At 42.7% G+C, this 22647-nt stretch overlaps 1 protein-coding gene across 1 annotated transcript in view; it reads left to right on the top strand.

Moving 5' to 3' along the window:
* Positions 1-22647, top strand: part of ALK (ALK receptor tyrosine kinase) — a 786987-nt gene that overhangs the window by 760679 nt on the left and 3661 nt on the right. The window contains exons 24-28 of the mRNA XM_043468949.1: positions 5213-5310; positions 9295-9387; positions 11929-12030; positions 20444-20578; positions 21308-21398. Of these exons, the coding sequence (XP_043324884.1) occupies positions 5213-5310; positions 9295-9387; positions 11929-12030; positions 20444-20578; positions 21308-21398 (519 nt within the window). The remainder of the gene's footprint in view (positions 1-5212; positions 5311-9294; positions 9388-11928; positions 12031-20443; positions 20579-21307; positions 21399-22647) is intronic.

Raw genomic sequence — 22647 nt, 5'->3', positions numbered from 1 at the left:
GGTAGTGGCTCTGGAGAAGATGCTCCATATGCATGGAGGCTCCTTGGATACCAGAGAGCACAGCACAGAGATGAGAACCTCTGATTGCAACTAATACTTAGGTTTTCATCTTCGGTTTCGATTTTGCTGGAGCTGACTGTGGCTCAGATCATGAACTCCTTATTGCCAAATTCAGAGTTAAACTGAAGAGAGTAGGGATAACCACTAGACCATTCAGGTATGACCTAAATCAAATCCCTTATGAATATACAGTGGAAGTGAGAAATAGATTTAAGGGACTAGATCTGATAGAGAGCCTGATGAACTATGGACAGAGGTTCGTGACACTGTACAGGAGACAGGGATCAAGACCATCCCCATGGAAAAGAAATGCAAAAAGGCAAGATGGTTGTCTGAGGAGGACTTACAATAGCTGTGAAAAGAGGAGAGGCAAAAAGCAAAGGAGAAAAGGAAAGACACACCCATTTGAATGCAGAGTTCCAAAGAATAGCCAGGAGAGATAAGAAAGCCTTCCTCAGTGATCGAAAGATAGAAAGAAATAGAGGAAAACAACAGAATGGAAAAGACTAGAGATCTCTTCAAGAAAATTAGAGATACCAAGGGAACATTTCATGCAAAAATTGGCTCAATAAAGGACAGAAATGGTATGGACCTAACAGAAGCAGAAGATATTAAGAAGAGGTGGCAAGAATACACAGAAGAACTGTACAAAACAGATCTTCACGAGCCAGATAATCACAATGGTGTGATCACTCACCTAGAGCTAGACATCCTGGAATGTGAAGTCAAGTGGGCCTTACGAAGCATCACTACGAACAAAGCTAGTGGATGTGATGGAATTCCAGTTGAGCTATTTCAAATCCTGAAAGATCATGCTGTGAAAGTGCTGCACTCAATATGCCAGCAAATTTGGAAAACTCAGCAGTGGCCACAGGACTGGAAAAGGTCCGTTTTCATTCCAATCCCTAAGAAAGGCAATCTCAAAGAATGCTCAAACTACCGCACAATTGCACTCATCTCACACGCTAGTAAAGTAAGGCTCAAAATTCTCCAAGCCAGGCTTCAGCAATACGTGACCCAAGAACTTCCAGATGTTCAAGCTGGTTTTAGAAAAGGCAGAGGAACCAAATTGCCAATATCTGCTGGATCATCAAAAAAGCAAGAGAGTTCCAGAAAAACATCTATTTCTGCTTTATTGACTACACCAAAGCCTTCGACTGTGTGGATCACAATAAACTGTGGAAAATTCTGAAGGAGATGGGAATATCAGACCACCTGACCTGCCTCTTGAGAAACCTGTATGCAGGTCAGGAAGCAACAGTTAGAACTGGACATGGAACAACAGACTGGTTCCAAATAGGAAAAGGAGTACGTCAAGGCTGTATATTGTCACCCTGCTTATTTAACTTATATGCAGAGTACATCATGAGGAATGCTGGGCTGGATGAAGCACAAGCTGGAATTAAGATTGCTGGGAGAAATATCAATAACCTCAGATATGCAGATGACACCACCCTTATGGCAGAAAGTGAAGAGGAACTAAAAAGCCTCTTGATGAAAGTGAAAGAGGAGAGTGAAAAAGTTGGCTTAAAGTTCAACATTCAGAAAACTAAGGTCATAGCATCTGGTCCCATCACTTCATGGCAAATAGATGGGGAGACAGTGGAAACAGTGTCAGACTTTATTTTTGGGGGCTCCCAAAATCACTGCAGATGGTGACTGCAGCCATGAAATTAAAAGACACTTACTCCTTGGAAGGAAATTTATGACCAACCTAGACAGCATATTAAAAAGCAGAGACATTACTTTGCCAACAAAGGTCCGTCTAGTCAAGGCTATGGTTTTTCCAGTGGTCATGTATGGATGTGAGAGTCGTACTGTGAAGAAAGCTGAGCACTGAAAAATTGATGCTTTTGAACTGTGGTGTTGCAGAAGACTCTTGAGAGTCCCTTGGACTGCAAGGAGATCCAACCAGTCCATCCTGAAGGAGATAAGTCCTGGGTGTTCTTTGGAAGGACTCATGCTGAAGCTGAAACTCCAATACTTTGGCCACAGATGTGAAGAGTTGACTCATTGGAAAAGACCCTGATGCTTGGAGGGATTGGAGGCAGGAGGAGAAGGGGATGACAGAGGATGAGACGGCTGGATGGCATCACCGACTCGATGGGCATGAGTTTGAGTAAATTCCGGGAGTTTGTGATGGACAGGGAGGCCTAGCATGCTGCGATTCATGGGGTCGCAAAGAGTCGGACACGACTGGGCGACTGAACTGAACTGAACTGAATGTTGCCTCCACAATTCGTTGAGTGCATTTTGTTGACCATGTCAGGAGCCAGGAATCTGAGGCCCTGCATCATTCTCATCACTTATCAAAATGCATTTTTGCCACTTTTAATATCTTGTGTCCCCTGTCTTCATTCTTTGCTTCTTCCTTTCATCTTTCGCTCTTACTCTCATAGCCATCAATTAAAAAATGTAGACTTATTCTGTTTTTCACTTGGTGAAACAGTTTCTCCCCCATGTCCTGTGATCCTTCATCTCTAAATGCAGGAGCTACTTAAGGAAGTATTATTATTATCATCAATATTATTCTGTCTTTTATCAGTATATACATTATCCTTTGGAAATAGCACCTCAGAAACTGTGAGCAAAGAAATCATTTCACTTCAGTGGGCCTGTTTTTGCCCCTGTAAAAGTAAGATATTGGTCAAAACAGTGTCCTGATGGGAATGTCAGAACCCTGAGTGGTACACACTCACAGGCATGCTCGAAAGAATTCCATGGTCAAGCCATTTTGAGAGCCACACAGACTCCCCTCTAATTGATTCTCAATACACATTAGTGTGTAGCAAAGATTCTGATAATTCCTCTGATGAAGAAGCTTATTGGACCCAGGAATTCCCAGGCCTATTTGACTGAATTCCATCCCACAGCCTGCTTTGGGAGGTACTGGACAAAATCCTCTCTGAGTATTGGACAGGATAAAAACTGCCTGAAGTTGCCAAAGGAAGTGCCACATTCAGTAGCAAACCAAGGAAAAAGAGCCCTGGTTCCAACTCCTTCTTTGCCCAGGCTGGATACAGTTGGCACTGAGCATACTGGCTTGCTCTGCACTGCTCGTTTTGTCACAGGATCCACAGACCCCCACCACACACACACACACACACACACACACACACAGACATGCAGACACACCCCTTGGGTTGCAGACAATCTGCTTCTGTGAAGACTGATTATCGGCGCGGTTAATTTGCTCTGAGCAGCCACAGAGAGGGAGCCCGGATAAACGCGGCCCCTGGGTTAATGCCTGGGAAGATTTAGCCCCTGCAGTGCAGCAGACTTATGGAGCGTTTGAGACATCAATGGTCCTTGCGTCCTGAGTGATGGGGGCTAAGACACAAAGAGACTCCAGGAGCGATAGGAATGGTCCTCTTTGGCAGGAACAGAAAGAATTTTCCTGGAAATAGAAAAGATAGTCCTAATACTATAGCAAGATGGATGAATATTTCTCTCAAAAATATATTACTTTTCTTGTCCCCAGGAAATGGGGACTCTCTCTTTCTCCCAGTGCCCAGTACTTCCGACCCTAACAAGGTCCTGGGAGAAGCCAAACACATGAGCCCCTTCTCAAGTCCCCAGCAGCGCCCTCCACGGAGTAACCCCCTCCATGAATGCAGAGCCCTCTGTGAAGCACTCACTCTGTGCCTCTTGCTGTGAGTCCTCAGAACAACCAGGGAGGCTGAGAGTGTCACGTCACTTTCACACATGAGGACACAGTGGCTTGGACACAGGGAGTGCCGTCAGCTCCAGGTCACGCAGCCAGTCAGGGACCCAGTAGGATGACGCCCAGCTCAGCTCAGCCGAGCACTGAAATGTGCTCTGCACTGTATCTGTGCTCACTTGGGTATCGTGCACTGAGTTCACAGGAACTCCAGCCCTTCTCAGACATGCTCTCCTAAGAAACTCAATTTTAACTCCCAGAATCCCGCCTCCCCCAACCCAAACCCTTAAAGCCCAGCTCAGGGCAGTTTCAGCTCCCCTCTACTAGCTCTGTGACCTGGAGTGAGTCACTGAGCCTCTCTGAGCCCTCAGCCCTCTCATCGTCAATATGGAGGTAACTTTGCTTGCCTACTGACCACACAGGACGTTGCATCAAAGGTTCTGGGACTTGCCCTTTTGCAGGTAAGGGACTGCCTGATGGTCCATGGGCAGCAAATGTTCCCCTCCCTGAGTCGTCCCCCCTGGAACTGAAGCAGGCCCCAGACAAACTCCTCGCCACCTCCCCCAGACCCACATTATTGCTCCAAAGAGTCCCAGGGAGGCCCTGATCTGTGGCGGCATCTGGAAAACCCTAATTTGGCTTTAATCAACCAACAAACCCCCTTGTTCACTGAACCTCGGCAGTGAGCTAAGCGTTGTGCTGGAGACCATGGAAGTGGATGCCAAAGGCCCTGCCTCAGGAGCCTCGAAGTTTCCTCGGGGATGTGGTAGAACAAGCCCAGAGCAGCACAGCGCACGAGACACTGCCTGAGGACATGCTGCTGTGGACTTGAGGGGTTAGGAATTTAGAAGACACCAAGGAGGGCGAAGCCCTCAGAGAAGACTTCAGGCCGCCCCACCAGACCGGGGGAAGGAGAGCCAGGCTGCATCCTGGGAGGGGTCGGGGAGGGGTGGGCAGCAACTTTTGCACAAAAGGAACTTCATGCAGGAAAGCCAGCTGCCCAGTATTTTCTGGAAGGTTCGCTTTTTCAGTCCACTTCAGATCTAGGTCTTCTTGAAGAAAGTTAATTTTTAAAAATATTTTTAAGCATTTAAATAGAGCATTTTAAAGCAACAGTACCCCGCCTTGATTTCCTCACAGGCTTGTTGGTACATTTAGGGATTCAAATGTTTATGAAGATAGTGGTGGAAGAGTGGGCAGAAAAAAACGCGAAGGGGCAGAACGTCTGTGGTGCAGGTTCCGGCCCCACTCACCGGGCAGCCGTGACTCTGTAAACGCTGCGCCCGCACAGAGGCGGAGTCACTGTTCTGGGCTGAGGCCCAGGCGTGTGCATTTGTATAACCCTACCGGTGATCGCGAATGTGCAGCCAGGGCCGAGACCCCAGGGCAACCAGCCTGCGTTTGACCTCCTGGTGAGCCCGGGAGCCTAGTGTTTCAGACCTTCTCTCCCCTGAGAGCTCCTCACCAGCCGGTCGCTTCTGTTTCCTACAGAACCAGCCCTCCTCCCTGGCCATGCTGGATCTCCTGCATGTGGCTCGGGACATCGCCTGCGGCTGTCAGTATCTAGAGGAGAATCACTTCATCCACCGGTGAGTCTAAGTGACCTTGCTCTGCCCTCACCTTCCAGACGCTCCCCTGCGTGTCCCCAGGGCTTTGTTTGGCCCCTGTGTAAAGTGGGGTCATGTGCTGTGCTGTGCTTAATTACTCAGTTGTATCTGACTCTTTGCAACCCAATGGACTGTAGCCCGCCAGGCTCCTCTGTCCATGGGGATTCTCCAGGCAACAATACTGGTGTGGGTTGTCATGCCCTCCTTCAGGGTATCTTCAACCGAGGGATCAAACCCAGGTCTCCCACATTACAAGTGGATTCTTTACCAACTGAGCCACCAGGGAAGCAAAGTGGGATCATAAAAACATCTATATCAGCGCCGGAGACCCAGATGAGCTCTGCCTGACCTCCTGCAGGGACCCCTGCCTGTGTCAAGTCCTACCTAGGTCATGTTAATGTTTCCATGTCTAGAAGACTGAGCTTCCTAGGTGGCTCAATGGTAAAGAATCTGCCTGTCTAAGCATCCAGGGTTCAATCCCTGGGTCGGGAAGATCCCCTGGAGAAGAAAATGACAACCCACTCCAGTATTTTTGCCTGGAGAATCCCCACGGACAGAGGAGCCTGGAGGGCTACAGTCCATGGATCACAAATAGTCAGGCACAACTGAGTGACCAAGCATGCCACATCATCTAAAAAACTGGGCTCCTTAAGGGAAGTTTGAGGATTTTGTATTTTCGGATCTCTGGCTATGGATAAATCAAAGGCAACAACCCTATTTTATTCATCTTCATATCCCCAGCATATAGTGGCACACAATAAATGTTTATTGGATAAATTATTTTTTTCTAAAACACTCAGAAATGAAGAATGAGAATTATTTTCTTTAACTCTGTACTTCATTTCTTCTACTCAGTATGACGCTTGTGTTTAAATGGTGTTTGCACTTGTACATCAAGTCCATGTGTAACACTATAGACATGAGAGATGACATATATTTCTTTCCACGTGGCTATCCATGGCTTTCTCAACAGACAGCTTGATTCTGAAACTTGAAAAGTCAAATAGATTGTTAGACTCTTTGCAAAGTTCTTCCTAATGATTTGTTTTTCATTTAGTAAATAATAACCTAGTGAACTAATAAACATTCATGAACCCATCAAAGAGTATAAGACATGTTGCTAATCATTAGAATATGTAAATATAATGTAGAGAATGAGAGACACTGTATGAGTTTAGAAATAGAAGAGCATGGAGGTAGATAACAAGCTATGTTTTCTTCCCTAATAAAGGGGATGTTAAAGATCAAGAAATACACTGGCCTAGTTTACTGAAATCATTCTGAAAACAAGGCCAGAAGCCCACACTGGCTCATCCTTTGTCGCTTCCATCCTTTTGGCCCTCAGATCTTCCTCTTGAGTCTCAACCTTTCCAGCTTGCAGATCATTGTGCTTGATAGAAATAACAGAAGCAAGAGAGAAGCCGAGCCCCAGTTCTTTCTGTTCTCATCCAAAGCCACACTTTCTGCTTCACAGCGCAGGTCAGCCCTGCCACTGTTGTTCTTGCCCTTTTTATTGTGTCCAGAACTTTCCATAAATCTCAGCTCTGGGTTTTATTGTTGTTCAGACATGACAGGGTTGTGCTCTTTTTAGAATAAGTCCTTGGCTAGAGCCATCTTTCCATCTTTTTTTTTTCTTCTTTGAAGTATAGTAGTTACAATGTTGTGTTACTGCTATACGACAAAATATGCATTCTTTTTCATATTCTTTTCCACTATGGTTTCTCAGACTGGTGTACCTGGAATGAATAAATGTCTCTCCATCTCATGTCTACCTCCTCTAAGTCTGAGCCCATCTGAGAGCAATGTGACCCATCACCTTAGTGACTTCAGATCTCTCCCTTCACTTCTCCCCGAGGTCGTCTCTCCCTTTTCATCTCCACCCCCACGTTAATCACCAAGTGTCCAGATTCTCTGACTGAGGGATTGTGTCTACTTTTCCTCTGACGTCTTGAAATCTGCTTTCCTAAGGGATGATACATTTTGACTATATCCAGTGCCCTGTTATTACTGAAAATAAGATAACAGAATCAAAAATTCACTCAAGATTCCTATTCCTTCCATATCTGTAAATAGTTGCTGAAGGTCACAATAAGATCCCAGAGTAATATTTTGTTGCTTCTTTTATCTTTTTCAAGAAATGAAATTGTCAAAAATTGAATCAACAGTATGTTCGATGATCTGCTTTATAAGCAAAAGGTGACGATTAGCAGAAATTGTCCATCTCAATCAAAGCTGTCTTCTGGAATAATTGGTTTTAGGAAAGCATCTTTTTATATCTTCTTCTAACTGGCTCCAGGCTGATGGCACCCTCCCCCAATAGTTTTACTTAATTCGCTCTCCTTCACCATCTGCCTTAAGATTCACAGACTCCCATGCACACATACCTCCTGAATTCAGAGCAGACTCCCTCGCAGATCCACACACTCCCATTTTTCTATTAGATCTGTTTCCTTTGGACATGGTTTATTGCCGTTTTGAGAAATATGTGTCATTCTACCAATTCTTGGTGTGTTCTATGATATTACATTTACTTTCTTGCCGTTAAATTCAAGATCAATTTTTTAAGCAACCATTCCATGCACATCAACAGAAAGACCTTTCCAGAGCCATAAATATTGTTCTTGGTCGACTTCACTATATTTCTCTTGAGAAGCAATGGCTATATATCCTACTATATTTTCTTCTTTTTGATGTCATATATGTTATGCTTTTATGGTTTTCTTAGGGCATTTTATGCACCATTGCTCCTCAAAATTCAACTTAAACCTTCTGGCTTAGGGCAGTGGCATTAATAACACCCATCTCCCACCCTGACCAATTGTTCTGCTATCCTAAGCCATGATCCCCCACCCAGATCTTTTTTGTAAAAATACTATCCAGCTGTTTATTTTCCATGTTCCTTCTTTCTCAGCCAATGATCATGAAACCAGTTGAAAGTATAAAAACACCACCCATTCCCCCCAAGAAGTACTATTTTTTTCTGTCCAAGACTTTAATATTATTAGAAACCCATTCCATGAGTTTGAACAAACTCCGGTACATAGTGAAAGGACAGGGAAGCCTGGTGTGCTACAGTCCAGGGGGCCACAGAGAGTCAGACACAACTTGGTGACTTAACAACAACAACATTCCAGACTTCATCTGGCTGCATCCTTAATCCCCACATGCAACTCAAGAATGGGTTAGCGGTCAGTGAGTAGAAGCTGGTGAGTCTTGGAAAGCTTCTGATCCAGGCTTACGCACATGCTATGGAAGAATAGGCCCTGACGACTGGAATGTAATGACTAAGACAAGATAACTTTATAACAGGAAAGAGTGATTCTTTGGCTTCATAGCTATGATGCATACAGTTTAACAAAGGCTGTAGATAAAATCATGGATGTAAAAACCATGATGGCATATTAAAATATAAAGCTAGAAATATTTGGGGGAAGACGACCTACTTGAATCTCATGGGAACTATGCTGTTTCAGAACATTCCTTCAAACAACCAGCAGAAACCAACTAGCACTCTGTACAGAACAATAACCAAAGGCCAAATACATTTCTATGTCCCTCTATTATCTTCTTTTAAATTTTCTGATAAAATAAGGATAATACTAGCACCTTGTATCTTACAGAGCTACAGTGAGAATTAGATATGAAGCAGTTAGAAGAGTGCTTAAGTACATAGTAAAAGGACAATCAATTTTCTAGTTCCTATTATAGTTATTTTCATTATTATTATCCCATTAAACATTTTCAATCATCTCCCCTAATCCTTTTCCATTTCCCTGTTGGTTCTGAGACCTAGAATTGCTTAGCTATTCCTTTCATACTGAAGTCTAATGTAGTAAAGGAAATACAGAGAAGAAAAGGGAACTATTTGAACTTTAGATTGGAGGTGAAAATGCTTGTGATTCTTATACCTTTATCTTTTTAGGAATAAAATTACAAAATGCACTTTCTCTTGTTTTTTCATCCCAGGGACATTGCTGCCAGGAACTGCCTCTTGACCTGCCCAGGCCCTGGAAGAGTGGCCAAGATTGGAGACTTCGGAATGGCCCGTGATATCTACAGGTGAGTGAAGACTGCCATCACCCATCCAAGCTCACCTTCTCAACTGCATCCCCTAGAGCACTCTGGTGCCTTATCAACCTGCTGCCTAAAATGGCATTAAGTTCCTTTTCAGCATGGGGCAGCCTTAATTATTGTTCATGCCTGAAGGGCTAATTCTAGGATCTCTCTGCCTGCAATAATTGACACTAACCTGTTAATTAGATTGTCTTTCTGGTTCTAACTCTTTAGTCCTAGCATGTTCTGAGACAGAATAACCTGGATACTTCACATGGAAAAAGTTTCTAGGTAAACTTTAGCTTAATTAACCCCTTTCCTTAATACTCAGGAATTCCAAACAGACTTAGCTTCCATTCCCCTAGGCAAGAGCACCTTAGAACTGACAGGAGACTGGGCCCAGCGCATTGCTCTGCATTTCCCACGCCAGGAGACATGGAAGTATAGTTCAAAGCCCGTGGGTACTTAGCTCAGCTTCATTTCTTTTTCCCTGTCACATTCTCGAGGCTACATCAAAAAACAAACAAAAAAACAAAAAAAACAGGGAACTTCCCTGGTGGTCCACTGGTTAAGACTTGCACTCCCAATGCATGGGGCCCGGTTTTCGTCCCTGGTCAGGGAACTAGGTCCCACATGCCACAACGAAATTCAAAAATCCTGTGTGCCACAACTAAGACCCAGTGCAGCCAATTAAGTAATTAATAAAAAGAAATCAATAAAATAAAATTTTAACTGAAAAAAAAAACCTCTATTGTATACTATCCCACACTTCTCTTCCCAACCGCTAGTTTCATCTTTGTCTAATTATTAACAACAGTGACTCACTCCATGAGCTGAGCGAGCCACTCTCTGGCACAGTCACTAATTACACCTTCCCTAACCCAGCTGTAGAGTGAGGAGAGGTGGTCGGGTAGACTTTTCAGTCTTCAGACAATAAGGGAGACCCCTGTCGGTCTCCCACGGAACTGGTAGCAATCTCCTAGGGCGAGAATGCTGATGGCATCCTGTTACCGCTGGGCAGCAGCACACGGAAACTCAGGAGTTAGCAATGTTTTCACCTACTGTTATCTTCCACTGATATCCACTGCATATCTGGTAAAGCTCCGCTTCACCCTCTTCCACCACCCGGAGCCTCAGTGTTCCTTCACCTCCTGTCTCGGAGCACCCAGGAGTGCCTGTGCTCTAAGACTCAAATGTTGCAGCAAGACTAAACAAGTCACATGGTCTGGCCCTTCCCCTCCGTCCTCAGCACTGGTAGGTCCCAACTGTAGACTTCAGCACCCTAACTTCCCTACAGCCCCCTGCTTCCCACAGGCCCCGTGCAACAGCATGTGTCATGAATGTCTCCTGTGAGAGGTTCTTTGCCATTCGGCTTCATCAGCACCCCCAAGACACTCTTCCTGTACTTTTCCACCCACCACCCCCACCCCAGGTAGAACAAACCCATTCTTCTTTGGTCACTGAGTTTCCTCTTGAATACATACTTTTGTCATCATATGTGTGTTCTTACTGCAGTTAATTATGTCTGTTTCTTCCACTAAATCATATCCTTGGAAGAGAGAGACTATGACTTATTTCTGTCCTCAGCACAGGGCAGAATACCTCACACGTTGTTGTTCAGTCACTCAGATGTGTCTGACTCTTAGCAACCCCATGGACTGCAGCACACCAGGCTTCCCTGTCCCGGAGTTTGCTCAGACTTATATCTGTTGAGTCAATGATGCCATCCAACTATCTCATTCTCTGTCGACCCCTCCTCCTCCTACCCTCAAACTTTCCCAGCATCAGGGTCTTTTCCAATGAGTCGGCTAACCACTCAATTCATATTTCAGTCAGTTATTTTTTGAAGTAATTAATCTAGGCAGCTGGGAGGAAGCCACCTCCCATAATATACCAGGCACAAGAACGCAGGGCTGGGGTGGAGCTGGCTTCAGAGGTAGGAATTAATTTATTAGTTTTTTTATCAGTGAGTTCATTAATGATGTCACTGACAAAAACTAGTTACCTCATCCCTCGGATGCCAGCTACACCCCAGGCCTGTGTTTTCCCTGGGGGCTGTGCTAAAGGAAGCAGCTTCGCACCAGCCACCCAGAGGACTTGGAGTCACGTGCCTGTGTTGATTTGAATTAGATGCTGTGTGAGTGCCGACAAGGACCCAGACTAGTAGGACACCAGCCCCGCTCTTAGCCCTCCCATTGTGTATCTCGCATTACCGTGGATCATCAGGAACTGTACTCATAAGGTTGGAGTAATGTTATTCATTGTGAGTTACAGTAAACAAAATCCATCAGGGAAATCTAACCATCTGCTAGCGGGTATTTTAGTCATTGCATAGATCTTTTCTTTCACGCCTCCAGCGGGTTGTTTCGTCTCCTATTAAGTGACACTAAGGTTGTTAACTAGATGATCTGTGTTCCTGCTCTCCCTCCAAATCACAAGAGCCCCTCATTAATTTCAGTTCATAGACCTTGTTTTTTGCCACTCTCTCAAGGCACCTGGCTCAGAGCCATCTCCAGAACCAAGTCTGCTTTTCTCTTCTCCCTGCAGGGCAAGCTACTACCGAAAAGGAGGCTGTGCAATGCTGCCAGTCAAGTGGATGCCCCCAGAGGCCTTCATGGAAGGAATATTTACTTCTAAAACAGACACGTGGTGAGTCTTTCTGCTACTCTCATCCAGGTCTCACCTTGAGCCTTCAAGTAGAGCTCATGAGTCAAATGAGCCCACACTCTCTTGTGGAAGGGTAAGAGAGATGACAGCATACCTCTGTAGCAGGGCCCACATCAACAGAGCATCAGACTCACCAGGAAGTCTTGGTAAGACACAACTGAATGCTGGACCCCACCCTGAGAGCTTAGGATCCAAGAAGTCTGAGGTCGTTGAGAAGCTCTATTTCTCACAAGTTCCCAGGCTGTGCTGATACTGCAGGCTGGTGGACCACACACAGAGCCACACGTAATTTTTTTAACATAATAACAAAGTTGGATTTATTCCAGGAATGCAACATTGAGTTAAGATTAGAAAAATGATCAATGAAATTCTCCAATTGACAGAATAACAGAGAAAAAGAAATTATCAGCACAAAAATATCAGTGATGGTGATCTACAGCTAAAAATCAGTTTAGAAAACACTATCTGCACATTAGATCTCCAGAAATCATTCATCCTGCACAACTGAGACCTTGTGCTCCTTGACTAGCCTCTCCTTCTTCCCTGGCAATCATCATTCCATCCTCTGTTTCTGCGATTCCACTTATAAGTGAGGTCATGTGACATTTGTCTTTCTATGGCTGATTTATTTCACTCAGCATACTGTCCTCCAGGTTTATCCCTGTTGTTGCAAATGGCAAATTTCCTTCTTGTTTAAGGCTGAATAATATTCCTCTGTGTGTGTGTGTGTGTGTGTGTGTGTGTGTAAAATACATGTCACATGTTCTTTATCCATTCATCCATCAATCAGTATTTAGGTTGTTTCCATATCTTGGCTATTGTTAATAATGTTGCAGTGATCTTGGGAGTGCAGATGCCTCTTCAAAATACTGATTTTATTTCCTCTGGATGTATACCCAGAAGTGGGATTGCTAGATCTTAAGGTAGTTCTATCTTTAATTTTTTGAGCACTCTCCATACTGTTTTACATAATTCCTACAAGAGCAACACATAATTTTAAATGGCAGTCAACCTGTGTTCCCTCCCAAAATACACACACACAGAGGAATCTTTTTTGCATAAAAATCCACAAGGACAAAGACAACAATGACATAATTCTGGAAACTGGAAACTTTACAGACAGATGGTCCCTTACTTGTGTGTGCGCTCAGTGGCTCAGTCATGTCCGACTCTGTGTGACCCCACGGACTATAGACTGCCAGGCTCCTCTGTCCATGGAACTTTCCAGGCCAGAATACTGGAGTGGTAACCCTTCCTTTCTCCAGGAGATCTTCCCAACCCAGGGGTCGAATCCAGGTCTTCTGCATTGCAGATGGATTCTTAACCATCTGAACCACCAGGGAAGCCCGGTCCCTTACTTAGGAGACTAGAAAGTTGACACCTACATCCATCTTGAAGTAGCCTGCTTTACTCTGCCTGGTCAGGTGCCCCAGAAAGGCCCAGGAATGGAAGGTGCCAGCACCTCTAAGTAGAGGTGCAGCAGAGAGGAAAATGAGTTACAGATCTGTTTAAAAAGTAACTAGATCATTCCCTCACCTCTGCCCCTCCTCTACCATCACACAAGGCTAGGGGTTCCCTCTCCGAAGAACTGAATTCTTTCTGACCTTGGGGATATCAGACATCAGCAAGGGTGGATTCTCTACTATAAGCAGATATAGTAGAGTTTAAGAAGTCTGCCTACTTAAAGGTGCATGCCTCCCTCCCCTCAGTGCCAAGCACATGGCAGCTAGGCAGAAGGAGATCAGAAGATTCTCATTGAAAGAACTAACCCATGAAGAGAAAAACTTCAGACATCGCAAGTGCTAGTGGGCTGAAAAATGGCCCTCCAGTGCTATCAGGCTCTCATCGCAGAAACCCTCATCAGGAGAAGGAGTCTGCATCACCAGTGTCCTCACAGGAGGCAGAGGGGGATTTGCCTCACACCCAGAGGAGAGAGGCAGAGGCTGAAGAGATGTGGCCACAAGTCAAGAAGTTCCAGCAGCCTCCAGAAGCCGGAAGAGGCAAGGAACAGTGTGGTCCGGCATACACTTCACTTTCGGATCTCAATACTGACTTCAGACATCCCGCCTTCGTGCCTGTGAGAGAATAAACTTCTGTTGTCTTACGTCATCGAGTCTGTGGTGCTGTCAGCACCAGGAAACGAATGCCCCTCGTGAAACAAGCAAGTCAGCTGCCCACCAGTTAACAAGCCTCATCTACAGAGAGCTTCCCATCTTGTTGGGTTCCAATCTTAATATATGAACAGAGAGCCAAGAGTATACAAACACTTGAGAAAAGATTCTGATCTGAAGGAAGTGAACATACACAAAGGAACTTGGAGGAAGAAAGATGCAGAAAGTTTAGGAAAACTCTGAAAAACAATATCCTCGGAAAGTTAAATTATTGTAACCATAATCTTAAGGACAAAAGATTATTTAAAACAATGTTTTTGGCACTTCCCTGGCGGTCCAGTGGTTAAGAATCTGCCTTCAATGCAGAGGTTGATCCCTGGTTGGGGAACTAAACTCCCACAGGCCAAGAGGCAACTGATCCTGCATGCTGCCAAGACTGAGCCTGCACATCACAAGGAAAGACCCTGCATGCTGCAACTAAGACCCGATGCAGCCAAAAATTATTAATTAATTATTTCAAATGTTTTTAGGGAAAAAGCTCCTGGATAGAAAAATGTGATAAGAGAGCCTTCAAGGAGACGGAGCCTAGTTCCCTGGAGCCCATGTGGGCAGCACACAGCGGCATTTTTTCAAAAAGAACAGAGAGGGAAAAGCAGGGGGAAGAAAGAAACTTGGCAGACACTACCTCTGCCAGGCTGTCAAGGTCAACATCAACAGCAGTAGATCATGTTGATAGCACGTACCTTGACATATGATGAAATGGTAGTTAACCTCTGAGGTCTTTCTCCCAAAACCCATTAACTCCAGTCTAATATTAAGAAAAACAGACAAATCCTAATATGACATTCTACAGAATTCCTGACCAGAACTGTTTGAAACCATCAAGGTCATCAAAAACAAGGAAAGTCTGAGAAGTTGCCAAAGTCAAGAATAGCCTAAGGAAGCATGACAGCTAAATATAAAGTGACATTCTAATGGAGTCCTAGAACAGAAAAAGGAAATTCAGCAAAAGCTAAGGAAATCTGAATAAACTATGGGCTTTAGTTAATAATAATTCCTTAATATTGGCTCATTAATTGTAACAAATGTATCACATTAATGTAAGATGCTAAAAATGGAACTGAGTGTGAGACATGTGGGAAATTTCTGTATTATCTTCATAATTTCTTTACAACCTAAAACTGTTCTTAAGAAAATAAAGGTTTTTTTTAAAAAAGATGATAAAAGATGTGTGAAAGTAGTAGAAAAGTTGGAAGACAGAGTTGAATAAATCTTCTAGAAAATAAAATGACTATAAATAGATGGGATAGATAGGAAAGGAAAGACAATTAAAAGGATTAGACCATTAGACCCAATTAGCTGACAAATAGGAGTCCCAGAAAGAATGAAGAGCAGAAATGAAGGGAATAAAAACATCAAAGAAATAGTTCAAGAAGATTTCCCAGAAGGACATACGTTTTCAGAATGAAAGCATCCAGCAAGTGCCAAGCGCTGTGAATAAAAAGAGCAACCCCATGAACACATCATTGTGAAATTTCAGACCAATGGTGATCAAGGTGGTAAAAGTTTCCAAGGATACAAATAAAATCATAGTAAAAATTTATCAGAGATGAAAGGGAATCCAAACAACTGAATTTCTCAACAGCAACGTGGGAAACCAAGAAGATGGACAAGAGTTCTCCAGTTTCTGAAAGCCTCGCATTGAGATAAGGTCAGAAGACAGAGGAGCCATGATAACCAGGCTCCCTCCTCTGACCCATTTTTTGATAATGTGCATAAGAGATATTGTTGTTTGAAGCCACTGATATCTGACTTACCCAAACCCAGTGGGTCTCAAAGTGTGGTCCTCCGATCAACAGCATCAGCATCAGCTGGGACCTTGTCATAAACTCAAATTCTCAGTCCCACCCCAGGCTTCATGAAGCAGAAACTTTAGGGGTGGGGTCCAGCAATCTGTGTCTTAAGGAATCCTCAGGTCATTCCAGGTGCACCCAAGTTAGAGCACCACCCACCTACCCTCTCCAGGTACACATAGTAATTTGGGTAACTATGTAATTTTTTTTAATCAGAATATAATTGCTTTACAATGTTGTGTTAGTTACTGCCATACAACTGAAGTGAATCAGGTGTATGTATACATATATCCCCTCACTCCTGGACCTTCCTCTCATCCCTGTCCATCACACCCCTCGAGGTTATCACAGAGCACCAAGCACTTGCATATCCTACGACCCAGCAATCTAAGTGCCTGAATTAGAGAGACTTGGGTAGGGTGTTCATCTGCATCATTGTTTACAATAAAGAATAAGCAAAGATAGCCTAACTGTCACTCAAGGGGAGGATGGAAAAATAAAACTGTAGTTTATTTATATCATGGGACTTCCCAGGTGGTGCAGTGGTAAAGAATCTGCCTGCCAATGCAGGAGACACAGGAGATGTGAGTTTTAAAAGGCTGGTAAACATAACACAATTGTGACTTTAAAAATTTTTTTATCAGATTATTTTTATTGATTCAAATTTCTAAGATAATTTCATCTGCAATCACTTAAGCTATTTCTATAATTTTAGGAAGAGCAAGTTTTATACCAAAAGAAACAATGTGGGATTTTTTAAAAAATATTTGTCTTATTTGATTTTTGAATGCTTCAGTGCAAAGCTTTGGGCCTTGTGGCTCCTATTTAAGACAGGCTTACCTTATAGGTGATTAAAAAAACATTGGCATACAAAATATAGATTTACCTGATCTGTAGGACTACTAGATAAAATACAAAATGGCCAGTTAAAATGAAATTTCACATGAACAGTGAATAATTTTTTGGTATAAGTATGTCTCATGCAGTATTTGGGATATGAATGTGTGCTAAGTCGCTTCAGTCCCATCCAGCTCTGTGCAACGCCGTGAACTGAAGTTCCACAGGCTTCTCTGTCCATGGGATTCTCCAGGCAAGGATACTGGAGTGGGTTGCCATGCCCTCTTCCAGGGGATCATCTCAACCCAGGGATGGAACCGTCATCTCTCATGTCTCCTGCACTGGCCAGTGGGTTCTTTACCACTAGCGCCACCTGGGAAGTCCAACTGGGACTAAATGTAATACTAAAAATACTAAATTTTAAAAAATATTAAATTTTAATACTAAAAATGTATTTCTTGTTTATCTGGAATTCAAATATTAATGAGTATCCTGTATGGTTGGTTATCTGCTAAATCTCACAACATTACTTACCTGAAATTATCAGTGTTCTGTAACCAACATGACTTCTCGCTCCCTTGAACTCTAAGAAAATAAACATCTATTTGCAGTCCATACAGTGATTCTCTCAAAGAATACTGCAATTTGTCTCCCTAGCTATCTATCCATATAGGCAGAAAACATATTGCTGGGATTTTTTAAGCCCTGCTACTTCGTTTCATCCACGATTTTGCTTAGTTTGTTTTGCCTTGGGGGGAGGTAGAAAGACCACCAAACAGAGAGGAATAATATATGCACCAGGCAGTTTGTAGTTAGTAGAATCAAGAAATCTAATAACACATTCCAGTCTGTCTTGAATTAACTGTATAATAATCTCTGCTTCAGCCTTCTCATCTGAAAAATATAGAAACTATCTTTGCCCAATTCTCCTCAAAAGAATCTTTGAAAGTTCACTTAAATGATGTCAATGAAAGTACTTTGTGTAAATCACTTCCGACATGTCCGACTCTTTGGGACCCTATGGACTATAGCCTGCCAGGCTCCTCATCCATGGGATTCTCCAGGCAAGAATACTGGAGTGGGTTGCCATGCCCTCTTCCAGGGGATCTTCCCAACCCAGGGCTCAAACCCACATATCTTAAGTCTTCTGCATTGGCAGGCAGGTTCTTTACCACTGGTGCCACCTGGGAAGCCGAGAGAAGCTTTTGTTGTTCGGTCGCTCAGTCATGTCTGACTCTTTGCAACCCCATGAACTGCAGCACGCCAGGCTTCCCTGTCTTTCACCATCTCCCAGAGCTTACTCAAACTCATGTCCATTGAGTCAGTGATGCCATCCAACCATCTCATCCTCTGTTATCCCCTTCGCCTCTTGCCTTCAATCTTTCCCAGCATCAGTCTTTCTAATGAGTCAGGTTTTCGCATCAGGTGGCCAAAGTATTGGAGCTTCAGCTTCAGCATCAGTCGTTCCAGTGAATATTTAGGGTTGATTTCCTTTAGGATTGACTGGTTTGATCTCCTTGCAGTCCAAGTGACTCTCAAGAGCTATAGTTCCAGAGGAGCTATAGTTCCGTAAATATAGTTCCGTAAATTTTTGAGGTAGTGTTAACATCAAAAAACTGCAACCAGATACTAAAACAAAGATAGCTTTTTTTTGGCTAAAAAAACTAATTATGAAATTAAATGTTTTAAAGTTTTAGTCAAAATATCAAAGGAGATGATTTTGAAACACAATAGAAATCATTTTAAAGTTCATTTAAAACAAATCAAATACATTTTTTTGTATTTTTGATTTTGAGAAATCAGATACATTTCTTTTAAAAGAGAGAAGTAAGGAAAAATGCCCTACCAGATATTAAAACATAAATACACAAAAAGTAACAGAGACTTCCCTAGTGGCACAATGGTTAAGAATCTGCCTGCCAATGAGAGAACACAGGTTCGATCCCTGGCCCAAGAAGTTTATACATGCCATGGGCAACTAAGCCTGTGTGCCACAACTACTGAAGCCCTCACTCTAGGGCCCGACTCTACAACAAGAGAAGCCAGTGCAATGAGAAGCTCGTGAACCACAACTAGAGAAAAGCTTTCATGCAGCAAAGAAAACTTAGCACAACCAAAAAATAAAGTAAAAGAAAATGGTATCAGTGCAAGAAGCAGACAAATAGATGAAGTGAACAGATATCCTGAAACAGACCTGTCTTACTCACAAGTCAATAGTTGACGAGAAAATTATTTTAGGACTATGTATGCTAAAGAGTGGTTTTAGAAGAGCGAATAAAATGAAATCCTTACCTCACACTTTACACCAAACTCAACTCCAACTGGATGTGAGAAGAAAGAATAAAGAAATATTAATACAACTGGAAGAAAATAGCAAACATTCATCTAATCATTGGTAAAGAGAGGATTGTACAATCTCTGAAACAGATGGAAGAAATCACAGAATTTTTAAAAAATAGATTCAACTACCTAAAAATAAAAATCTTTGGTATGCTAACAAGGAAAATTAGAAAGCAACTAATAGAAGTGTTTGAACTTTGAATAAAAGATTAACATCTTTGATAAAGTATGTTTATAAATCAAAATACAATATGTGGTTTAAAGTGGACAATAAGTGGTTAAACACGAAACATTCACAGGAGAAAAACAGAGTGAATTAACACATACATTCAACCATGTTAATTATCCAATCAATAAGCATAATTTAAAACAATTACCATTTTTTACCTTAAAAATTAGCAAAAGTTCTCATTTTTAGTAAGAACACTTAGTGTTGGTGAGAGTGTCTGATGCGCAGTGCTGGTTGATGACCAGCAATGCATTGGAAAGTCACGTTGGCACTATGCAGAGATAATTTTTCTGTGTTCATATTATTTTGATCTAGTCATTCTATTAGAATTATCCTAGATTTTACTAGATTATCCTTATCCTAGATTTTACTAGATTATCCTAATCCTAAATTCAAGAAATTTATTCTAAGGAAATTGTCCTTTTAAAAATGTATAAAGATGTTCATCACAATATTTTTTAAATACTTCAAAAATTGAAAACAATATGGAAATGATACAGCAAATTATGGTACAACTACTCAGTGGAATTTTTTATAGCTATGTCAAATTCTATTTATAAGAGGGTTTGTATTAGCATGCAAAATGTTTATGCTATAATGGAATTTACAAAAAAAAAAACACATCAATTATGTAAAAAAATTCTAAGCCCAGAATATTGAATGAAGAAACATAGCATGCTGGTTATCCTTTTACGGATCTTCACGTGTGGTACTTTCTCATTCTTTTCTATTTCTCTATATTAAAAATTTTTATTGTGGAAAAATGAAATTAAGCAATTAAAATTTTTCACGTGTGCATGTCTGTGTGTGTCTATGTATGTGAGACTGTGTGTATGTTTATGTCGCTATGTGTACATATACATGTCTCTATATGTGTGTCGGGGTGTCTACATGTGTGTATGTGTCTGTGAGCATCTGTGTGTGTATGAGCATCTGTGAATGTATTTGTGTGTATGTCCGAGTCTGTGTGTGTGTGTGTGTGTGTGTGTGTGCGCCCACACCCACACCTCCCGTCCTGTGTGCAGGTCCTTCGGAGTGCTGCTATGGGAAATCTTCTCTCTTGGATACATGCCATACCCTAGCAAAAGCAACCAGGAAGTCCTGGAGTTCGTCACCAGTGGAGGACGGATGGACCCACCTAAGAACTGCCCGGGGCCTGTGTATGACTGAGGATTTTCTACAATTTACTAAGCACAATTTTCCTTTTCAAAAAATATCTGCAGCCACATATGCTTTTTAATTTTTAAGATGAAGGAACAGATGGCTGACCTCATTTAATATGCCCTAAGATAGGAGTGTGTCTGTAGTTTCAATGAGATGGTTTATTCTTCCTGCTCCTTGACAGCAATAATGCCACACCCCAAAAGGTATACATTGTCTGGATGGAGGCTGTGGACTCACCAGGCTCATTCGCCTCAAGCATCTCCTAGGACTCTGTGTAGTGGACTCCGCCCCTGCCACCTTACTCCATAGGTCTTGAGTCTCCTTGAAGTATCTCTATTCCCTGGGTTTTCTGCTGTCCTATGTGTCTCACCATGGACTCTATGCAGTCCATGGGGTCGCAGGGTCAGACACGACTGAGCGACTGAACTGAACTGATCTGTCTCGCCTCCTTCCCACAAACAAGACAGATGGGAAATACAGTTAGAATATTCTGCCTCAGAGGTAACGTTAATTCAGGGATGGAACAAACGAGCCCTGTATGATACCTTCACACCCTGCCCATTCAGCAGAGGGCAGCACGTGCACACACGGGGGACAAGATGAGTCCCCATGCTAGAAGACAATGCTATTCCAGCCCCATTAGAAAAGCGCTGGTGGGGGGGGGGGGAATGTATTTTTCATCCCATTTTTATTGATTTTAATTTATATGCTTGTTCTTCTTTTAGATACAGGATAATGACCCAATGCTGGCAACATCAGCCTGAAGACAGGCCCAACTTTGCCATAATTTTGGAGAGGATTGAATACTGCACTCAGGTATACACATCCCCCCCACCTCCTTCAGCCAATATTTATATGGGAAAGTCTTGAAGATGGCAAATACCAAAATGTGAAATAACAGTTACACCAGCCAGGAGAAATGAGTTATACTCTTGAAGATGAATGTTAATTATCTATAAGTACACTGAGTGGTATCTCAGTCTGCCTGTTTTGTAAACAAATACTACTCGCTGTCACTTAAGAGGAGTTGAGCTGGGAGAAGGTCTGTCCAAGCCACGCAGCTTCCCGCAGTCCTGCTGGTCCCTGTCCAGATCCCACTCCTACTTCCACCAGTAAGGACTGCATTTTTCCTGTTTTGATGTTAGTAGAAATGGGGTACATTTTCAGCAGATAACTGTGCCTTCTACCTCCTCAAGAGTGGAGACCATCAAGTGAGAGCCCTGGCCCGCAGTTTCCTCCATCGTGTCTGCACCATCCTCGGTGGAGGGGTGTCCTCCTCTACCTCAAGGTCTCAGGGACCTTCACGCCGACACTTCTCACCTCCAGGCTGCGTGCATTCTCTTTCCCTCTTTTTTGCCTCTCATTCTGCCAGGATATCAGATTCTGGAGAACCTTTTAGAAGTCAGACAACAAACCACTACCTCTCTAAATTCCCTCTCCTCTTAGTTGTGACAATAGACATACACATTTTCACACTGGAGTCATCTCCTGTCCTCATGATTCCATTCTTTTGGGTCCTTTGAGCTCAGAAGGCATTTATCTATATAGACTTCAAGTTATTCAGGGTTTTTTTTTTGTTTGTTTTGTTTTGTTTTAGAAAACTTGATGTTCAGTGGCTTTTAGGTTATTATGTTGTAATATTAATGGGATGCATCCACTTAAGTACATATACTTTGGAGTAATTTTCTTCTCCAAAGTACATAAGATCCCTCTTACAGAGCTGGGAGCTCTGTACAAGCATATTTTGAATGACTCATTCTAGAAATTAATAATTAATAGGGAAGGAACAAAAGACTAAAGCAGAGAGAATTAGAAGGTAGTTATTTTTTATGCTTAAACTCTTTACTGATGAATACTGGACCCATGTGCCTTTCTATTAAACTGAAGTAATGGTTTTCCCAATTTACACAAAATAGTACAGGATTAAGTATCCCCAACTTTAAGCTTTCCTCCACAAATCTTCCTTAAATCTCTAGCAACTGTCTTCTGCTTTTCTATATCAGTCTGTCACTGTAAAAATGATCTAGCACAGAGTTGATTTTGGAAGTGGTTTTCCTCGTATCAC

Source organism: Cervus canadensis, chromosome 5 (genome assembly GCF_019320065.1).
Source record: "Cervus canadensis isolate Bull #8, Minnesota chromosome 5, ASM1932006v1, whole genome shotgun sequence".
NCBI classification, from domain to species: Eukaryota; Metazoa; Chordata; class Mammalia; order Artiodactyla; family Cervidae; genus Cervus; species Cervus canadensis.
This window is presented reverse-complemented; position numbering and strand designations above follow the sequence as displayed.